General features: G+C 36.0%; 3 protein-coding genes across 4 annotated transcripts; all 3 read left to right on the top strand.

The window, feature by feature from the left end:
• The first annotated feature begins 478 nt into the window (after positions 1 to 478).
• On the top strand, positions 479 to 8,493 carry LOC145905985 (centromere/kinetochore protein zw10 homolog). The gene is made up of 18 exons (XM_082993360.1): positions 479 to 672; positions 975 to 1,109; positions 1,423 to 1,602; positions 1,882 to 2,032; positions 2,260 to 2,385; positions 2,616 to 2,752; positions 2,918 to 3,023; positions 3,188 to 3,309; positions 3,482 to 3,554; positions 3,865 to 3,980; positions 4,398 to 4,561; positions 4,934 to 5,017; positions 5,206 to 5,277; positions 5,731 to 5,900; positions 6,327 to 6,457; positions 6,926 to 7,093; positions 7,704 to 7,876; positions 8,224 to 8,493. Exons 1-18 carry the CDS (start codon positions 568 to 570, stop codon positions 8,345 to 8,347), a joined length of 2,337 nt encoding a protein of 778 aa, XP_082849486.1. The 5' UTR covers positions 479 to 567; the 3' UTR covers positions 8,348 to 8,493.
• Positions 8,494 to 9,994: 1,501 nt separating this feature from the next.
• LOC145906281 (glutathione synthetase-like) lies at positions 9,995 to 13,431 on the top strand. 2 transcript variants are annotated; one of them, XM_082993699.1, is made up of 9 exons: positions 9,995 to 10,183; positions 10,416 to 10,561; positions 10,622 to 10,691; positions 10,975 to 11,402; positions 11,467 to 11,536; positions 11,793 to 11,981; positions 12,184 to 12,265; positions 12,524 to 12,710; positions 12,769 to 13,431. In XM_082993699.1, exons 1-9 carry the CDS (start codon positions 10,055 to 10,057, stop codon positions 12,890 to 12,892), a joined length of 1,425 nt encoding a protein of 474 aa, XP_082849825.1. In that variant the 5' UTR covers positions 9,995 to 10,054; the 3' UTR covers positions 12,893 to 13,431. The 2 variants fall into 2 exon arrangements, with proteins under 2 accessions (XP_082849825.1, XP_082849824.1); XM_082993698.1 differs by having other exon boundaries at positions 10,416 to 10,570.
• A 770-nt stretch (positions 13,432 to 14,201) lies between these two features.
• Positions 14,202 to 18,352, top strand: LOC145905993 (sodium-coupled neutral amino acid transporter 7-like). Its single transcript, XM_082993367.1, has 8 exons — positions 14,202 to 14,583; positions 14,739 to 14,937; positions 15,145 to 15,280; positions 15,832 to 15,982; positions 16,279 to 16,393; positions 16,554 to 16,701; positions 16,906 to 17,105; positions 17,817 to 18,352. Exons 1-8 carry the CDS (start codon positions 14,335 to 14,337, stop codon positions 18,005 to 18,007), a joined length of 1,389 nt encoding a protein of 462 aa, XP_082849493.1. The 5' UTR covers positions 14,202 to 14,334; the 3' UTR covers positions 18,008 to 18,352.
• The last annotated feature ends 2,741 nt before the right edge of the window (positions 18,353 to 21,093 follow it).

The raw sequence follows: 21,093 nt of genomic DNA, 5'->3' as shown, positions 1-21,093 counted from the left end.
GGAAGTTGCATTGATAACCTTTTCACAAATCAGATCAACAAGCGTGCTTTTGTCCTGCAACGATAAAGATTGTAGTTCTATTAAGATATAAATAAACTATAAGTATCATTTTCTTCACAAAAACGTATATTTTCAACGGCATGACAGCTGTGTGCATTCTGTACGTTAACACGTTACTATAAGTGACTCCTTTGCCATGTTATGGCACCAAACTACCCCATAAAACATCAGTCATTGGCTCCGTAAATGAGGTATTATTTTGTCCTCGAAGCTAAAGTTGCACCTTTTCCTGTGGGCTAATTATACCGTTTGTCAATATAATTACATGATGTTGATGCCCCAAATAAAGGCACAATGATAATATTGCATGACAATTTATGTAACACTGAAATCTTACTCAAAAATACAAATATTTAAAAAAGCAGGGGAATTCCCGATTTGTTGGCGCTGTTTTTAGATTTAAATCCGATGAGCGTTTCGTTGATGGTGAGAAGTTGTTGTTGATCTTCGACTCACGTTGTTGTTGATTCGTCAGCACTGAGTGCATCAAATTAATTTGACAATAACATGTCTTCTCTCGTTGCGGAAGCCCTTGCAAGCGCTGGAAAGTTGGCCAAGGATGATTGGAGCACAAAAATCAACAAATTAAACAGCCGATCCTACGAAATAAAAGTAAGCACAAAATTGGAAGAATACAATTACTACATTCGCGGATTTGTGTACAATTTTAAAAAAATGGTTCACCCTGAATGCAAACAATATTGACATGACATGTTTACCTTTCAACAGAAACTTATTCAATAAAATTCTGTGTTTTTCATGGTGTGTTTTGAGTAAAGGCATTTTATGAGAGTTTTCCATCAGCTTTATCAATGACCTAGTTGTTTTAACTTGAATGTTTAAGGCTGTCATGAAGCTTTTATTGTTTCAGGGTCTTGTTGGTTACTATATCTTAATTCTTTCTTTTAATGAAGCGTGAACTGTGCGATGTAATTGAAGAGACTTATGGAGAATCTTTGTCATTGGAAAATGAAGCGAATGAAATTAGTGAAAAATTAAGAAAAGTAAAAGAAGATGCAGAAAATCTTCATGACTCGTTTGAAACTATGGTAGGAAGGTTGTATTTTGCAAATCTTGCTGCATTAATTTTCTTATCTAATCCATATAAATATGTTAATCCTTAGTTGAGCATTGCAGTATTACATTGTGCATTGTTTCTCTTGTATGTACATATGCGTAGATAAATTGCAAAGACATTCACACACCCATATCTTACATAACTACATGGAAATGTTTCATGCTATCACATGACAAGGCAGGGTCGCCATTTAGGAAATAAATCACTGATCCAGCGTGGCTGCAATGCCAATAAACCATACTGATCTTGCATGATTATTGTTGATGTTATTTTAAACTTTCTAGGTTTCTAAACAGCTACAAGATGCCAACAGTGAATTCGAACAACTGACTTTGCAGCACACTAAAACTTCAGCATTGGTTGCAGCATTGGAGAATCTGTACAAAGTCCACAGTTCCCTTAAAACTTATGACAACAGTCTACAGAAGAAGAATTTTTCTGACACTTTAGCTGCAATTAAAGAGGTTATTTTTGCAGTTTTTGGATTTTGGTCATTTGATAATTGAACAGTAATGTTAGCCAAACCAAGTAATCACAAATTTTTATTTAACAGGCACTTAATTATCACAAAAATTTGGCATATAATACACTTTTTTTTAAATTTGTTGTAGATTTTTTTCCGGATTTAATTGATAAAAAAATGCAAATTTATCCATGTCCCAATTATATGACAGGTTCCTTTATTATATATATAGATGACATATTGTAAAAAATCTGAAAATCTTTATTGATTTTGGTTTTAGATTGGGACTGTGTTGGATTCAGTAAAGAATACATCTTTTCACGAGACAGAAATTTACAAAACTCTTCGAGTTGAAGTTACGGTCAGAAGGGAAAATCTTAATTACGTTCTCAACCAAATTTGGAAAGACTCTGTTGCATGGAATTATTCTGGTGTGTGATGTTGTTTTTCATTAGTTGTAAATCCTGATTTTATACCTTTGCAATATGAGTAGTTTTTATTCACTAAAAGGCAATTTTTGTGTTGTGTTTTTTTACTAAAACTTACATCATATCTGAAAAATATTATCAGCTTTTTCCAGCATGTTCAGATGAAAAAGAATCAAAATGATCAGACCCAATGCAACCAAAGTATGAATATAGTTTTATTTTGTCGGCAGATGGTTCCAGTGATTGTACGGAATTGCGCATTAACCTTACTTCTAAGGATGGTCTGCTCTCATCACAAGACTTGATTTATGCGATGTACGATTCAAATCTACTTTCTTTCAAAGTTCAACAGTTAGGTAATAAGTTGTGATACTCTATAAAGGCATCAAATTGAGTGCAAATGTGTTATGAGGACTGATTTATGTAATATATGTTGGTCACTACTAACTGTGGTTATGAATAAATTGTTGCCTTTTAGCAGGAAATTTAGAAGAATTAGAAGTTTTTAGCATTTTGATGTGTTGGTGTTTTTATTCAAGTGTTTGGTGAAAATATTACGTGAAACACTTCTGTTTGTCATTTTCAGCTAAAACTGTCATGGAGAAGATTTTTACTCCATTGATTCAAGATCCATCTGTTCACCATGTTATTACAGTTACCTCTGCAGGAAAAATACTTAAAATTGGAAACAAGCACAACTCTATTAATAATTCATCTACCATGGTGGGGCCATATATATATATATGTATATATACTGGTTAAAATTTGTTGATGAAAATTGTCCTATTTATTTTGAGCAATCCACATTTTTTGGTTTTAACAAAATTGAGAAACTTAACTTGGTCTAGATTAGTTTGTTTTTAATAGGATTTTGCTCCAATCTTGCAGGAAACAGATTCCAACTTTACACCTTCCACCGTATTCAGCAAAGTTTGGGATGTTTTGAAGTTCCTGGATGAATCATTGATGAATTTGAAACTTCACAAAAACGAAGGTTATTTTTCTGTTGTAATCAGTATCTGTTTGCATGTGGAGTTTTTGGTGACACATAGTTGTGTTCTGAAGCATTATAAATGGATTTACTTTTAACTCTTGAAACCACAAAGGCTGGCCCATATTGCAGAAACAAACAATGCATTAAATAGTTTTTTGATGCAGGTCAGACTGTTATGACCTTATTTGGAAATCACATATGTGAAAAAGTAATGACTCTTTTGATTGACGAATGTTTGGAAAAATCTGTGCCCAATTCCAGAGAGCAACTACAGGATTATGATCAGGCAAGATTAATTTTACAAAACATATTTTAAACATAAAATTAAACCAACTTAAAAGCCCCTTGTTTTTTTCACCGAAGAGCATTTTGAGTTCAGTGAACATTATGTCCGACAGCTTTAACAACAAACTTAATATAACTCAGGTTGTGATTTTTATGTGGCCACTTGATTTCAGATTGCGGATTCAGTCAAAAAGTTTGAAGCTTCCTTGAAGGAAATCCAATTTCTGCCACCTGAGGAAGAGTCAGGTTTGTTACAAAAATTTTTACTTTTTTTTGCTCAGTATTACATCTGTGTACATGTACATACACTACACCAGTCATTTTCGACTTTTCTGTTCTTAAAACTTTAAAGCACTTTTTACAACATGATGATTTTACTTTAAAATCTAAACTGTAATGTATTTCCCTAAAAAAATTGGGTTACTGAACAGATCTGCTCTAAATCATGCAGATCCTTGTTTAAATTAAATTGCTTGTAGCCTTTCTGTTCATGAATAAATCTTATCCATACCAGCATTTTTATGCGAGACATTTTTATAAATTTCTAAATCGACAGGTGATCTCATCGCGTATGTATCAGACATCCACGTACATTTTGCAAACAGGAGGAGTACTTCAATAGTTGCACGTGCACGCACTATAATGGAGGAAGACATCCACGAAACCATAGAGGTAAGTTGGTTTATTGTCTTGTTTGTTCGTTCCCGTCACACCAATAATTTATTGGAATCAATGAATTTAGCAATGTCAGAAGCCTATTAATACGTCACATACTCCACAAACCACATGCATTGTTAAAAACAATTATTGGCACCTTAAACATTGCTATTGTTAATCAATTGAACTGGTATTAAGTTGAAATGAATTGTTTTGAAAAAGTTAAAAATTTTGGTCTAGTCCAAATTTTGTTTGGTATATCTTATTGTTGTGCTGCTGTTGTTGCCAGGCATGTTGCAATTGATCTACTGGAAAAAAAAACAGGGTAGTTTATTTCTCCTAAGTTTTGCCGGCCATACAGCAAAACCTTACCAGGGTTTAACACAGTAGTATCTTGTTTTTACCCAAATTAAAATGATATTTCTTGTTTAGATAACAGATGGAGGGAAGGACAAAGTGGAGGAATTCTTATCCCAGCTTCAGGAATCCACTTCCCAGAAGTCGAGTGAGGACCAAACCCTGCAAGTTATCATACCAGGGAGGGAATCACAATCAGGAACGGACACAAAAGCTAAAGATATTCTTGTCTTTCCAAGGTATATTGAGTACTTGACAATTAATATATTCCAGGCAAACTAACTACTCAATGGCCAAACATTTTTTTAAAATTCGCAGGTGTGCCGATGGTCAATAGTTAAGTGTGGTCAACTGTAGTATTTATGTAGTGTTTATACTATAGTAGGAATTAACCTATTTCCTATAATATATGTTTAAGAAACCATGGCATATACTTATACAGAATATGTTCGTTATTTTTTTCCTTTTTGTGTTATCCTATACTTCAATAAGTTTGCTATTGTATTTTTACTAATTGTGTATTTTTACAGAACGAAATTGTGACCGCAAACAAATTTATTAAAGTTCCTAATGTTAATATTGTTCACAGTTATGATAAAGTTCTGTATTAGGTGTCGTATAAGTAGCTGCACTCAAACCCTCATGGACCTGGTGTATGAGACACTCCATGAAGCTTTGACATCAAGCCCAGAATGGTAAGAATTATTATTTACGTCGAAAACTTAAAGAAAGGTATTTTCTTCGGTTGGATTACACAATCTAATTATAAAAGCGATAATTTCATAAATGTGATTTGAAACACATTTATGGTCCCCCTAAAAAATTATGAAATTTATTATGATGTAATGCAAATCATTTACACTTAAAACAATATTTATTGTAGCAGTGCAAGGTTGATGGATACAGTGGATGATGTATTCAGACTCTACCAATGCCACATTCCCAATCTACATAAGTAAGAACTTGTGTTTGTGGTTGTGAAAATTTGAATAAAGTGTTGTCCATGCTATGTCCATTTGCTTCAGTATTTTAACATAATTTCTTTAAAAATCGGATCCCATGCAGTCGTTTGGCCATTATGCGCTTCACGGTGGTTCGTCTCTGTTGTTTGGTATTTAGTAAAAAGTACCCAACGGATCGACGTTGACCGAAAGGTACCACAAAGTGGAATTTTCTGTGCCTGCTAATGTAAAAGCAAGCTTAGTGCCACAGTCAAAAGCTGCACTCGTGAGACCCTGTCTGCAGTTCTTTAAAACGTTATGAACATTTACTAAAAATTTAAAGCAAACCCAAATGCAATTTATTTTTAATTCCATTCCCAACCTGTTTTCCCGTGCAACCTGGATTGCACACTGTCCTGATTTTTTTGTATTTGATTTTTAATTTATTAATAAAAATGCTTAAACAGAGACGCACTTGAGATGTTGCCACAAGTGTCCGCTATTCACCACAACAACTGTTACTTCGTCGCCCACCACCTTCTTACCATCGGACAACAAATCATGTCGCGATTCCCTAACTTAGTGAAAGGATTAGAACTAAGGTTCGCGCACCATGTTCCCGCTCTCAGAAAGATCGGTAAGCAAGTTATGACGTCATGTAGTCCAGGAGCACCGCGCTTGTGTTTAGATGTTTGTCTATTTTAACACGTTTTCGTGACAATAATAATGACCAAAATGGGCATGTAAACACAACACATAACAAAGAAAAATCGGTAAACCAGGTACTGAATGAATTAAATCGACGATATGGTATTACCATAATGGTAAGCACTGTAGCACAAATTCATACAAGTGTCGAATAACTTATGAAATTCCAGTAATACCGATATGTGCAGAATATCTGTGCTACAACGGGATTGTGTAGACAACTATCTTATGCTACCTAAAATACGTCTGCTACATTGCCTAACCTTGTCAGGCTGTTATAAGGTCATATGAGGTCATTGCCAAAAATTGAACCAAGAACTGTCAAACTGATAAAACACGAGTTATCTTACCACAGGTGAAGAATGCTTTATGTCGCAAATGAGGCGACAGCGATCACAACTGATGGAATGCCTTCAACCACTGAAGGACTTTGCTGCCGAGACAAGCTCTGATAAGTTCCAGATGGCCGAAAAACCGATTAAACAGGTTTGAAATAAAATAACCTATAGTGATCACACACTAAGCATTGGCTCTAATACAGAATCTGCTTGGTATAAATTAGGAAAATATACTTACCCATGTCGGCATTGTCAGTCCCTTAGTCCCAAATGATGCCGACTAATCTTGTTTTCAAACTAGTGCGTGGTGTGTGTGTGTTGTTGCGGAATAAACATTGACCGCCTGTTTGTCATCTACAGGCTGTGGTTAATATCCTCATTTTCCATACTAAAAACCTATTGTAGTAGTATTTTGGAAAATTTGTTATATTTACTAAAGCTCACCTGTTAGTACTGTGCGACGGTATATACGGCAGTATCTGTGCAGGTGAAGCACATCAACTATTTCATTGAATATTTTCGTGTAAGAAGTAAACATTTTATTTGCGCGTGCTTTTTCCGTTAAACAGTATTTGAACCTAATAAAGCTTAAAACTGTGTAAAACTATCACTTCAGGTGATGTACCAACTTCATCATCTGAGGAAAGTATGGAGAGGAGTCCTTCCTCTTCCTATGTTCCTCCGGAGCATTTCTGCTCTCATTGATTCCTCCATAGCGGAGGTGGTTGCATCGGTTTGTGCCATGGAGGATATTTCATCCGACGACTCGATCCAACTTAAAACGGTCAGATGTGTGGCATTGTTATAAGGCAGGGTTTCGCAACAGTGGTGTTCGGCCCGCTTGGGGCCACCAAGCATTTCAAGGCAACCAGTGTCCACACTATATTAAAAATCCGTGTTTATAGATGAGCAGGACGCGCTGGGCTTGTGCGTTACTGTTATAGAACCATTGTTATTACGTTTGTGTTTTACCTGATTCGATGTGGCTTTAACTTATACTCAAGGTCGCCATACCGTGCTTATTTCTAACACATGTGGTTATTTTTCATTTAAACACGATTATTTTTCATGAAATATAGGTTTTCGAAAGGACCTCTGTGGCCACAAAAAAATTGTTCAAATTACCGTTGTTCGCATCCAAAAAACGACGTAATTATTCCTACATTTCAATTCAGTAAAGTTTTTTTGCAATAAATTCAGTATCGGCATCAAACAGCAACGTGGTTATGTTTAGGTCTGGGCTGATAGCAAACCTGCGTATATGTAATATGAATGTGTTTGCATGCATGTCTGTTTTCTTCAATGCAATTGATCCGTGATTCGGCACTCGTTTGCTCAATATAAATACGTATTGAATATTGTTATACGAACTTATTTGCTTTTTCTTATTCCAGGTCTGTTGCAACCTCCAAGACCAACTTCCTTCCCTCTTTGAGAAACCTGATGACGAAGAAGACACTCCGGGAATCCCCACAAATTTCCCCTTTCAGCGTTCATTGAAGAAATGGCCTCGTTTACTCGAAATTATTTTCGTCCTCGACGCCAGCATGAGAGATATCGTGGACAGGTGGCGCTCACAAGCTTTTGTTACGCCTTGTTTCAATCAGTTTAGTTGGTGGAACCCCAATTATTGTTCGGTGTGAATAATAATGAAACTATTTACGAATGTTTTTTTAACTGTGCTCTACTTTGTGCCTGATACACCATCTATAGATGCAAATATGCCAATAGGCGACCGACCATAAAAAATGGTTTAATAGGTGAAACATCATTGATTAAAGTTTACTTACATATATATATTTCTTCTATAAATAGGCAGCATGCATGTTAAAAATAAATGTGTTTTTGCTTTCTGCCAATTAGGATTTGTCGAGATGTGCAGATATTTTATTCGACAATGTTTGTATTCTTTAGATGGGCTGACGGTAAAGGTCCTCTCGCTTCCGCATTTTCTGTGGTGGAAACAAAAGGTCTCATTCGGGCATTGTTCCAGAACACCGAACGTCGAGCTGCCGCGATTTCCAGAATCCGATACTGACTTTAGCGCCACCTTGCGGTTTCATGTGGGCACTTCGGGGCGTTAAATGGCCAATTGCCTGTCGGGTGTAAACATTAGTGCGCGAACTTCTGAATTTATTTTTGTTTGGTTTCTGGCGAAATGAAATAAATGTTTGGGTGAGTTACGATGTATCGTGTGGGATGATGTCATCAACATACCGAACCTTGTCCGGTTTGTCACGGTCCAACCATCACTGTTATATATTCATTACGATCGTTAGTTTGACGTTGCTTTTTGTCAGTATGCGTGAACGTCAATAACAACCATAGTTTAGAATTGGTCCAACTATATGTTATTTATACAAACAGCCCGGCGGGGCCCCATAAACAGTTATGAGACATCTAATTCTGAATGCATTCTGCAGAGGAGGGTTAGTGACTTAACTTTGTTGCAAATGGAGGGTACTTTCTGTGATTCATTTTTTCACAAAACAACCCTACACTTTTTTTAGCCAAAATAGTGTCCAACAGGGGTCAAAATGCCCCTGGGGGAGCAATTAAAGTAGTTATCTCGAATATAATTTTGACCAGAATTCTTAGACAAGGGTCGGGACTAACAGAAAATCACAAATTGACCATACTTTCTGTGATTCATTTTTCCACAAAATCCACCTCAACATTTTGGTAGTTTTTCAGCTACATGTTCAACAGCACCCACTACCAATTTACTGCCTGATCAATAACCTGCCCCAAAATCGCTCTGGCAACAGCCTGTTCATCTGCGCTCATTCATCCAAAACACTGGCGCCCATGCATGACCCATTGCATTGTTACATACAACTAACTCTGTTACGTAGGAGTTCGAGAAGGGCATTTCCCAACCAAGAAACTCTTTTGCTTAGAAATACAGAGATACGGCCTGAAGTGTACAGCGTTAACCAAGTTGACCTATTAAGTTGTATGTTGGTATAGGGGCAGTGGTTTTTGTCAATCTAACGCCCAACATTTTAACAGCATTATAAGCAATTGCCAGCAGGCCTACAGTACCAACGTGATAAGGATTTCATAATTACCAACATAAATTAGGGCAAAAAGTTTATAGTGATACATCATCAACACTACAGCAACAGCCTATAGTTGTATAAAAAGTTCAATGCATATGTGCACCAAGAAAATCCTTTTTCCCATGCGAACAGTTAAGTTGCAGTGTAAATTGTTTCCTCTGCTTTGCGTTGTTTGTATTCGCAAATTGTTGTTTCGTTCTGCTGTACCACGAGACTCAACACGATTTTAAATCTGTACGCACAACTAATAGTATTTCCAAAGTTTAAAGAAATGTTTAAATCGGAGGGAACGACTTAGGATATTATATTACTGAGGAAGATAACAGAAAGATTATCTACCCCAAAGTGCTGTTTACGGACGAACTCGACAGCTAACAATTACAACTTAATTGAAAGTGAAGCGTTAATCTCTGCGCCTGTGTCGATTCGTAATAAGAAGCACCTATTTAGCATTAAAATTAGCCTAGTATTTTGTTCAAATTAAAAAAACGTGAACGTAACAAAAAATATAAAGGTAGCATAGAAAACGTATCAAAAAACGTTTGCATAACTGTTGGGGGTTTTCCTGGGGTGACGGTGCATCTCTACATGACTAAGCGTTTTAACCACTAGGCTCCAGGTTGTTCACTGCTGTTGTTGCTTGGTTCGAAAAGTTTGTGCTGTAGTATAGAAATAGAAGCATCATGTTCAAATTCGTGCAAGCTAAGTTCGAAAAAGTGAATGTAGATAGAGATCTTATAGAAGACGCTGTGGATTGCGCCATTTCTAATGGAATTCTGATGAAATTACATAACGGAAACAGGGAAGTTATAGTAAGTGCTTTTCCGGATTGGAAAGCCTGCAATTTTCGAGCGACCAATAGAGAATGTTTTTCGTATGCTAATGCATCAGCTAATCATTTTGGAGTGGATTACCGATAAATTCGTAAATTTTAAAACATTACTTTTCCTTTTGGGTAATGCGATTCATAAGGGAGATATTAACAAAGTCCCAAAGTACTTTGAATTCGATTTTAAAGTCATTTTTAAAAAGCCTTTTTTGCAGGGAGTAAATCATGTACCGTTTGCATTGTTTCCATCTCCGGTCAACAAAGACTTCATTAAATTTCTTACATCGCTCCAGGCTGATGTCAATAAATTGATGCAACTTGTAGTGGAGGAAAAACAGTTTATGTTGCACAGTTTGCAGGGGTTAGGAAGGTTTGGTTTGCAATTCTAATTGGATATACTTATGTTTTGTATATCTTATAGGGTAAATGATGACTTCACTCAAAGATTGATTGACATTTTTAAATGTGCAACAGCTAATGGAAGACAAATGGTAAATTTTTACATTGATTTTAAACATTTTAAACATATTCCATATTAAACAGTCATTGACTCATAAAAATCTGTGTGGTTTTTTTCAACCAAAACTTTATTGTTTGAGCCTAACAATGTATACAAAATTGAATTTGAAGGTTATATATAGTTTGTCTGTTCCTTGAATTATCACTCTTAACCTCTAGTATGTAGGTGCACATAAACTGTGTCCATGTAATGTGTTTGTTTGTGGATACCATTGTAACTACCTTGCGATTAAACTCCTCTTCTCGTATTTAAAGGCTCCTGAATTTGCTGTTGTTCGTACTGACTACATGTTTGACTATGATTCAACATCCAAGATGGCCAGTCCAAAACATATTGAAACGAACACAATGGCTGCCAGTTTTATTGGAATTGGAACAGAGAAAATGAGAAGGCTTTACCAAACAATCGTATCCAAATCTCATCTGCATGAACTGACTGAACAGTTGCCAGAAAACAAAGCTGCAGAAGTAGTGGCAAAAGCAATGCTAAATGCTTTTCAGTTGTATAAAAATCCAGATGCAGATATTGTGTTTTTGGTGAGAAAAGGGGAGAATAACGTGTACGACCAAAGACAATTGGAATATGAACTAAATTGTTTGGATGCCAACATCAAAATCAGAAGGGTTGAGTTTTGTGCTTTGCCAGGACGAACACAGTTGAAAGAAGATGGAACTTTGCTAATGTATTGTCACTCAGTAAACACTTGTTTTACATTTTTTTTGTGATAAATATATATTGCCTTTCAGTGACAACAGAGAAGTTGGGTTGCTGTACTTCCGAGATGGTTACCAACCTGAGCAATACACAACTGAAGAGGTAGCTTAATATTATTTGCTATTGGATGCACTGCTTGCAATCACAAAATGTGTGAAAAAATAATTTTTCGCCACTGTTTACAAATAGCATTTTTACCTGATTAAATTTAATAGATTAGGGGAACTGAAGTGGTTGTATAAACACATATGTCACATACATAATACATAATTGTTTGCAAATAATTGAGCCCCAGATTTTGTTGATGTTAAACTAATGATATAGTAGCAGATTAACATTGAACATGTCTGTTTACCAGGTGTGGAATGTACGCAGAGATATGGAACTAAGCAGGGCAATAAAATCTCCATCAGTCGGTCAACAGTTGTTTGGATGCAAAAAGATGCAGGAAGTCTTTGCTAGACCGGGAATGCTGGAAAAGTTTCTTGACGAAGAATCTGCAAATAAAATGAGGCAAACATTCTGTGGTTTACATTCTCTTGACATGGTTGGTACTGGTTTTGTTGCAACCAATCTATATTAAGTGTAAAATAAAATGCAGACAGTGTGCATAGTTTCAAGTTATTAAGTTTCATCAGAGCAACTGTTGACTGACAAGCTATGGTGATGAAACCTGATATGTCAAAACAGTGTGTGCTGTCTGCAACACTAGGTACTTTGCTTCTACAGAAAGCTGTTTTTTTATAAAGGACGATGAAGGAGATAGAGTGGTTCAGATGGCAATTAAAGATCCACATAGATTTGTGTTAAAACCACAGCGTGAAGGAGGAGGTAAATTTGTTCAACCTGCATTCACTTGCACTTTTTTTCATGATAGTTAAAGTTAGCCGAGGGTTCACCCAAGGTCATAGTTACTATTTCAAAGTTAAAAACATATACAATTCAAACTACATTTATACTTAAAGGACAATTTTTGAATTAATTGATATCATTGCCTATTGTCCAGCATTGCATTAAAGTGATAAGTTAGTCCTATCATTATGTAAATACTGTCAACTTTTATTCAAAAGTGTTTTTACCTTCTCACAGGAAACAACATATATGGTAATGACATTGCTGAGCTATTGAAGGAAATAGGATCAGATAGCAGAAGAAGTGGTTATATTTTAATGGACTTAATAAGGCCCAATCCTACCTCAAACTATTTAATATCAAACAGACTGGCTACAAAGACTGATGTTGTATCAGAGCTTGGAATATATGGCACCTATATTTCGTGAGTTTTCTTGAATGTTTTGTTATTTAATGAATCATAACCAATTTTACATGTTCAGGTCAAATGGTAAAATGATAGAGAACAGGATTGCTGGGCATTTGTACCGCTCTAAACCCAAGGACCAAGCAGATGGAGGTGTAGCATCCGGAGTGGCTGTGCTTGACTCTATACTACTTATATAATAGTTGCTCTGGGCTGTGTTTGGTTGTTCATTTTGAGCAAATTACATCATGCTTGTTTTTGAGTAACTGTGTAATCTATTCTGAATTCTGAAGAAATATTCCAATTTTTGAAACAGTGCAATCCATTTTATTGAAAGAATGTCACATTTCGTAGCAATGCACTTTTATCATAAAGACGGATTATTAAATTGAATGTTTTGACAAGTGTCACTATTCACAGTATTATCTTTTCTATATAGCTAAGTCTTACCTCAAAGATTGAATTTCACTGAAAATAAACCAAATAACTTTCGAATTCAGGGAAGCAAGTAAATAAATATATTAAAAATTCATTTTTCTGAAACTATTTGTGATGTAACAGTGTTTGGATTGTTATTAGAATGTGGTACGGGTGGGATTTTCCTTTACCGAGACTTTTACCCCCGCATATATTCCACAATTAACCATCAATGTGTGTTGGAATTATTCGTTTCTTTTGACTTTTATTGTGATACTACAGTAGCGAAACAAGACGTGTATAAAGTGTATGTAGCTTAAATGCCTCCTGTTGTTTGTGTTTTCCGACACTAAAAGCGCTGTGACAATCTCGAATTGTCACTGTAACCTATAATTGCAGATGTGGACGAAAATCGAACCAAACAAATAATAAAAAAAACGCCTGTTGCCAAAACTTTGAACGTGGATAACTCGGCCGTCTTCGGCATGGTTTTTACACACAGAATTGATCATCGAACAAACTTTGAGAACGACACCAAATTGATTTAAATTCGAATATGAATGTGATGCGAATACTTACTCATAACTCTTTTGAAAATCATTTTGCGAACGAAATTCATTGTGGCAAACACTCTTATGCACCTTTGCTCTGCTATCGACAAAAAATCAAACTCAACCAAATTTGGTGCAGAAACAAAATTAAGGCACCACGTCGAATGTTACCTGTAGGCCTATGCCCCTCAAACCACCTTGGGTTTGGCGTTATATATCTGTGTGCTACACGCGCTTTGAACGCATTTCGGTTGCAAACCTTGCACAAATGTTTGCGAATTCTTTCTTCAAAATAAGTTTCAAAAAATGCATGATAGGCATCCTCTTTCAGTTAAAAAATAACATTCGCAAGGACCTTACGTAGAATCCAAATCAAAATTTTGTAAGATTGTAAAAAAAATTAATTCTCTCTTGCGGTGTTGGTTTGTTATCACGTGGTCACGGTCACGTGAATAAATTGCCTGCGAGCTGCGATGCGAATGAAAACAAAGAGTGCGAACAGCTGGTTTAAGACGGTCTGAGTCTGTTGTTTGTGGGAAGTTATCTCATCCGGCAGCGTTTTTCTTATCGTGCTTACAGTTAATACTTTTTATTTGTTATAGTTTCGAGGTTTTTACGCTTGCTTTTTCGTGTTGTGTGTGTGTATATAGTGCTATGCTGCCGCTGCAACAGTAATGGCAACAATCAACGAAAACAGCAAGTTATTGATTGCCAATGGCAACGATTGCGAAATCAGCTATGATTATGAGGTAAACAACCCTTTAAAGCCTAAGGAGGGTGACGAAGAAGGACAAGTAGGAAAAACTGGAACCTTTAGTGCTGTTTTCATTGTAGTAAATGCTGCAATGGGAGCAGGACTTCTAAACATCCCACAAGCTTTCAAAAATGCAGGGGGAATTCTTCCTGGAATAACATTGGAAATGGTATAGATGTATTTTATGTAGTAAACATGTATGTACATTGTGTATCTTTGCCATGCTTTATGTGTGGTTACTTTAAAATCAAGGTGATCCTTGTGTCAAATTTGCTGTGGAATTTGTTCTGTACAAATTTTATTCATGCCAATGTATATTTCCAGTGTTTCCTTGTGTTCATTATTGGAAGTCTGATGATCCTGGGATACTGCACACATATTTACAAGCAACAAACATATCAACAAGTCATTGAAACACTTTGTGGAAAAGGTGTTGGTTTTATCACAGAAAGTTTCATTATTTTGTACATGTTTGGCACTAGTATTGCGATGATAATGATTGTTGGGGATCAATTTGATAAGGGTAAGTGTCCACCTACAATATACCTAGGTTTGTGTTATGCATTTATTTTTGTCATGCTGTTCTTCACATAATGGAATGGTAAATGTTGCTGATGTGTTCACAAAGAATGAAATAGGATTTTGTTAGATGTTACTCTATCATATTTAACTGAGATTTTGGAAGGTATAAAACCAATCGAAAACTGTATCTGCTATTTACACATTTCAGTTATGGAAGCTGCAAAAGGAATTGGTTTTTGTCACATTTGGTACATGAACAGAAAGTTTACAATGTCCATTTTTACCACAGCTGTTATCTTGCCGCTATGCATTCCCAAAGACATAAGCTTTCTACGTCATGCAAGGTAAAACTTTGTGGTTTAAATTAGGGATGCACCAAAAGTTCGGTTTGCCGTATTTATTTGGCCGAAACTAAGGTTTTTATAATTATTCGGTTTCGGCCAAATATTTTGCAAAATTCGGCCGAAACCGAAACTTTTTAATGCATCCAACTCTAATACGCAAAGTTTAGAATCATTGTTTAAACTGCACGAATGTGTTCATTTTATTTGTTTATTGTCTCCGAAATGATTAAAATCAACTTTAAGCATTTGGTACAGCAGTCGAGGTTATTCTTTCAGTGCCAATAAAAGGCTGTATGATAGGATTAGATGCAATCCAGCACATGATTTGTTTAAATTTATTCCAATTTAAAGAGATTGATACCAAAGTTAGTTTCCGTTTATTCGGCAACTTTTGCCGAATATTCAGTTTCGGCCGAATAAAAAAAATGCTGTTTCGGTGCATCACTAGTTTAAATACGTAACCTTAAACATAAATGTAATGAAGTGATAAAACAATTGTGTCTTACTGAATGCACAAAACTATCGCAACAATTAACTACTGTTACTTTCAGTGTTGTTGGAGTTTTTGCAACAATTGTAGTTATGTTGACGGTTGTAGTGAAGTTTGCTACAAGCACATACATACCAGGCCCAATCCGCCATTCACCTCAGAGTGTTTCAGAAATTCTTTCAGCTGTGCCGGCAATTTTCTTTGCTTACCAGGTAAACTTTAATACATACAGATTTATTTTGATAGACCCTTAGTTTAACGTTTAATACCAAAAAACTACTCAGATTTTTGCCATTTGTTTAAATTTGGTGCTAAAAATGAACAAATCTTGCTTCTCACAAGGACACAGGAATTATAAAAATAATGACTATTTACATTTGTTATTATATAGTTAACACTAAACTGCTAACTTTATGTGTGGATGATTTAGATTGGGTGCTACACTTAATGTGAATGAGACATTTTTGTTCCCTTGCAAAATGCCTTACATTGCAGTATTACTTCATAGTGTCATGTGAGCAGTGTTCCAGTTTATGCTTCGCTTAAAAAGAAAACTGCTGCCAACTGGGTTGTGGTCATTGCATCATCCATATTTTTATGTTCTCTCTCCTACACTTTAACAGGTGGGAAACAATGTTGCTTAAAATTTTTAGTATTGAACTTTTTTGACCAGTGTAGTGTTGAGATAAGAAAAGAATGAATTTTCCATTGTGAATACTGTGTATTAATGTAGCAATCTATACATTGGCTTGGCTTCCACTTTTAAGCACAAAAAATGTTTAGGAATTTGTGGTTACCTCACATTCGGTGATGATGTGCAAAGTGATATTCTTCAATCTTACAATGCCAAAGATATGTGGGTGATTGCTGCCAGAATATCAATCGTCATTGCCATGCTTACTTCATACCCTATTCTGCAGTTCTGTGGCAGGTATGTCCACATTACCTGTGAGTAATAGATTTGTTGTTACCCCATATTGTGGAGGATTGTATGCAGAAGTTAGCATGTATTCAAAATACTTACAAAAATGAAGTATGCTATTTTAAGTACTTATTATTCTGCAACTGGTAAATGTTTTATTTAAACGTAACATTTTTGGTGTATAGCCTAATACATTTTCATTGCATTTTCCAGGGCTGCATTTATTACCTTATGCATCAAACTAAAGTTGTTTGCAATTGAACCGATCCATAAAGTGGAACGAACTCGTCGTTACATCATTACTTTTACCTGGTTTTTCCTATCATTGGCCCTTGCTTTGTTCATTCCAAACATTGGTGAAGCCATTGCCCTGGTTGGTGGTTTTGCAGGATGTTTCATTTTGGTTTTTCCAGGTTAGTGGACAATTCATTACTATCTTAATATTCTCATTTTATCGTTGGTTTTGATTTTTTTAAACAAGTATTCAGGTGTTAGTGTTTGATTGTGGCAGTTGCTCAGAAACTACTGTGCTCAGAAACAAGTGTACTTTTTTACTTAAAATTAAAAGGTTTTGTGTATGTGACAAGCAAGCATTAGTAAATCAAATTTCACTGTGGTTGTGTAAGTTTGCAAGAAAATTGTGCAACTTCTGAGTTGCACAAGACATTTCATGCAACAGGATTAAGTTGTTATAGAAACAACAGCTAGACCTGATGAACGAGACTTTCTTTTCATCAGCACGATATGCATGTCAGATGTTTTTTAATATGCAAGTTGGTCAAATTATTCTTTACAAAGTTGCAACCACCACTGACAGTTGCCTGAACAAAAGAGTCAGCAGAATTATTCAAGTTTGAGGAAGAGAAATGGTTGGATGGGTCAGCTGTTTAACCTGTATGACAGAAAAAGTTTTATGTTTGTACACTGGTCAACAATAATAATCTTTATCAGTTATCAAGAAGATTGATAAAACAGAAAGGAAGCCAGGCTTGATGCTAAGAGAGTTTGTCAACACAGATGAAAAGAAAAATAGTAGGTTGACTTTCTATTCAGATTATATGTCACAATTTTTTTCAAAACCTGATTCAGTTGAAACTTTCATTACAATGTGTATTCATTCGCAGGTCTGTGTCTTACAATGATTGCCTACAAACTAGAAGACCTTCCAAAATGGAAAATATATTCAATGACCGCAATTGGTATTTTTTATGTAGCTGTTGGAACGTTTCTCTTTGGTGAAATAACAACTGAGGCTATAATGAATGATGTTCATGCCACTGATTCTGAATTGTCCAGTCAGTGTTATGCAAAATAGTCGGTCTGCGATATTTCCATTCTTTTCTTTTACTCTTTCAACTTCACTCGTTTGTTGTCGTTTTAAACTTATTTTTTGCGTTCATGCACTTGACGATGTTGCAATTGTTTCGTTTTGCTTGTATTGTAAGTTGTGATCATTATGTTCTTCCGTTTTTTCATAACACCACCATCAGCAATGTATTGTCACTTACATTCACGAAACGACACGGACTTCAGGAATGAAAACAGGTTTGCTTCTTCAAGCTCATTTTGTTAGGGGTTGATCTTAATTGACAGATGTTTTGTTTATCATCTATGATTGTTGAAGTGATGTAGGTTGTTAAACGGCAAAGGTTGAACAAAAGACGTTGTGTTGCTTCTTTCCCGTTCCAGTATAGCAATTGGTCGTCTGTGCCTCAAACCAGTTCGATGCATGGTTTTGCCTCGGGGTGATTTAAACGTCCGTTTACTGCTGAACTTGCAATTATTTTCATCCCAGCCAAAGGCACTTTATTGCTTTTACGATCCTGTGCCGCCTGACACGGTTGGAACCACGCGACAACAACAATGAGCCTGTGGTAAAATCTTTGTTAGTCGCCTAGTACTTTAGTTTGTTCGTTCGGCATAAAATAATCGTTTCGTTGAAATCCAACACTTTTTATATTCAAAAGTACTTGAAATGCTGTACAAACTAAATCCTCTTCAGTAGGCACTCTTTTGTAATATGAAATCGCCATCCGTTACATCAAGCAACCTAGTTGCAAAAATACTTTGAGCGTATGATGCCAAACTGAAAAGCAAAGCTACGTCCGATGGTAACATGCTTACCTGCAATCGACTTTGGCTTTTATATTTCATGTTCTGTCAAACAATTTGACAAAAAATATTTTCAATTCGGGTTAGCATACAAAAAGCCATTCTGCAAAGGCTTACCGCCAAACTGCCAGTCCTAGTGGGTGTACAAACAGGCCCCCATAAACAGTCAAGAGACATCTAATTCTAAATGCATTGTGCAGAGGAGGGTTAATGACTTTTCTTAACTTGTTTGGCATACGAAAAGCCATATCTGTTGGTCGCTTCTTTTTTAATTCTTGCATTCCACGTGTCATTGCTATCTTAAATCAATTTCTGTTTATTTTACGCAAAAGACTGCAACGTAAATTGCGAATACACATGCAATAGTTAAAATCCAATACCATAAAACACATCCTTATCACCCATGTCAAATTAATTTAAAGAACGTCATTATATATTTGTTGCTCCTTACGTTGTTTGTCCGCGTTCACGGCTGGTGGCACCAGCTAGACATGCACCGCCCACAATACGTAGCATAAGCAAAACCAGACGTGCAACAGATATTTCTACGATCACTCTAATATTGTAAATGAAAGTAGGCAAGACTTAATAAGATGGTGGAGTATTGTAACTCTTTCTGTCTATCAAGCGACAAAAGCAAGTTGTCCTATTTCTCTCCCCTATGTCCACAAACGTAAAAGAGAGTACATGCAACAGAAACAACATCACAAGAATCTTGAACATAAAACTCTCATTGTTTTCTTGGCATAAGATTTGGAGTCAATGTTTGTTAAGATGAACTGCAACATTTAACCTGAAAAAATGACTTGGATCCCGTCTGGTTTTCCATAAACTACGTCATACCATACTAAACTACGTCATACCATACTAAATTACGTCATACCATATTAAATTACGTCATACCATTCTCTGCAATTTATCTGAAGTCCCTGTAGTTTTTTAGTTGTAATTTTATGTTGTGTGTTTTTTTTTAACAAAACTGTTGGTGTCTGAAAGGTGTCATCTGACACAAATACCTCTGAAATGAGTGAAAAAGTTTACCAATAGATGGAATTTGTACAATAGTATCAACATAACATGACCAGGTATTACTGAGTATGAATGACGTACATAATCAGTCATCCAAGTATATCAAAAACGTCAGACTTAATTGATAGAAAAGTACACAGGATTGTTTGGTAGCCTAAAATATTATGCACACGAAATGCTTATAATGCCATTGAAACAAACTGTCGCCGTAACTCAAAAAAAAATTCATATGCTTCCTGCACAACATATACAATTACAGAATTTAAATTGTTTGTATTCAATACTTTCATGATACTGTAAGGATTTCCCATTCTTTACCAGCAAACGGTTGAATGCGAATAAACAGACTCAGGCTGTGGGAAGAAATCCCAAGGCGACGAATAGTCTCAGTAATAATATCAGCGTCGGAATAATATAGAGGATCAAAGATAGAACGATGATTCCCAATAGAGCAGTGTTTCTTAACCTTCTTTGGATCGCGAACCCCTAAAACATTCTTTGAAAAGCTATGGACCCCTTTGCAAGAAACACATTGCAAATGTCGAAAAATTAAAATTCGTGGACAGCGAAACCTTATGGACAAAGGAAAATACGTAGATTTTCGGAATAATTTTATTTCGTTTCATGGACCCCTTAATGTATCTTCTCGGACCCCTTGGGGGTTCATGGACCCCAGGTTAAGAACCCCTGCAATAGAGTAAGTCAAGCCGAATGCAAAGAGCCAATTAACAGGCGCACATGACTATCTATGCTTGGAATATCGGAAGCTTATTGGTTGGTTTAGTCACGTGCCGTTGTAAATCACTTGGGTTGGTATAATACAAGGACAAAGGTGTGGTTTGACATAAGCATAGGAGAACATTTTATGTGGTAAACAGGATGTTGAATGAATCACTTTACTCGAGAACATTTGATGGATAAATCACTTGGATCACATTAAGGGGTTTTTACAGTTAAGCCGGTTATTGCGAAATATTCTATTCTTTATTTAACGGGGCTTGCAAATGCTTGTGCAATGCTGCAAACGAAATGAATTATACAACACTTGTGCAATGCTGCCCACAAAACATTACGCAATACAAGTGCTGGTTTCCGTGATGTAGGATATGTTGCAATACCCACGGGGTACAATTATCACTTTGAAATGTGCTTCGCTGAAGACTTTTACATTTCTGTTCATGCACGTGTTTATTTTGGTCATGTATTTCATTCTGTGTCCACCATGACTGCCCACTCCCCAGGTCGCCTTCGCCCGCAGCA

This window comes from Ascidia mentula, chromosome 6 (genome assembly GCF_947561715.1).
Source record: "Ascidia mentula chromosome 6, kaAscMent1.1, whole genome shotgun sequence".
NCBI classification, from domain to species: Eukaryota; Metazoa; Chordata; class Ascidiacea; order Phlebobranchia; family Ascidiidae; genus Ascidia; species Ascidia mentula.
The sequence above is the reverse complement of the archived record's forward strand: the minus strand, read 5'-3'. Positions and strand labels throughout refer to the sequence as shown.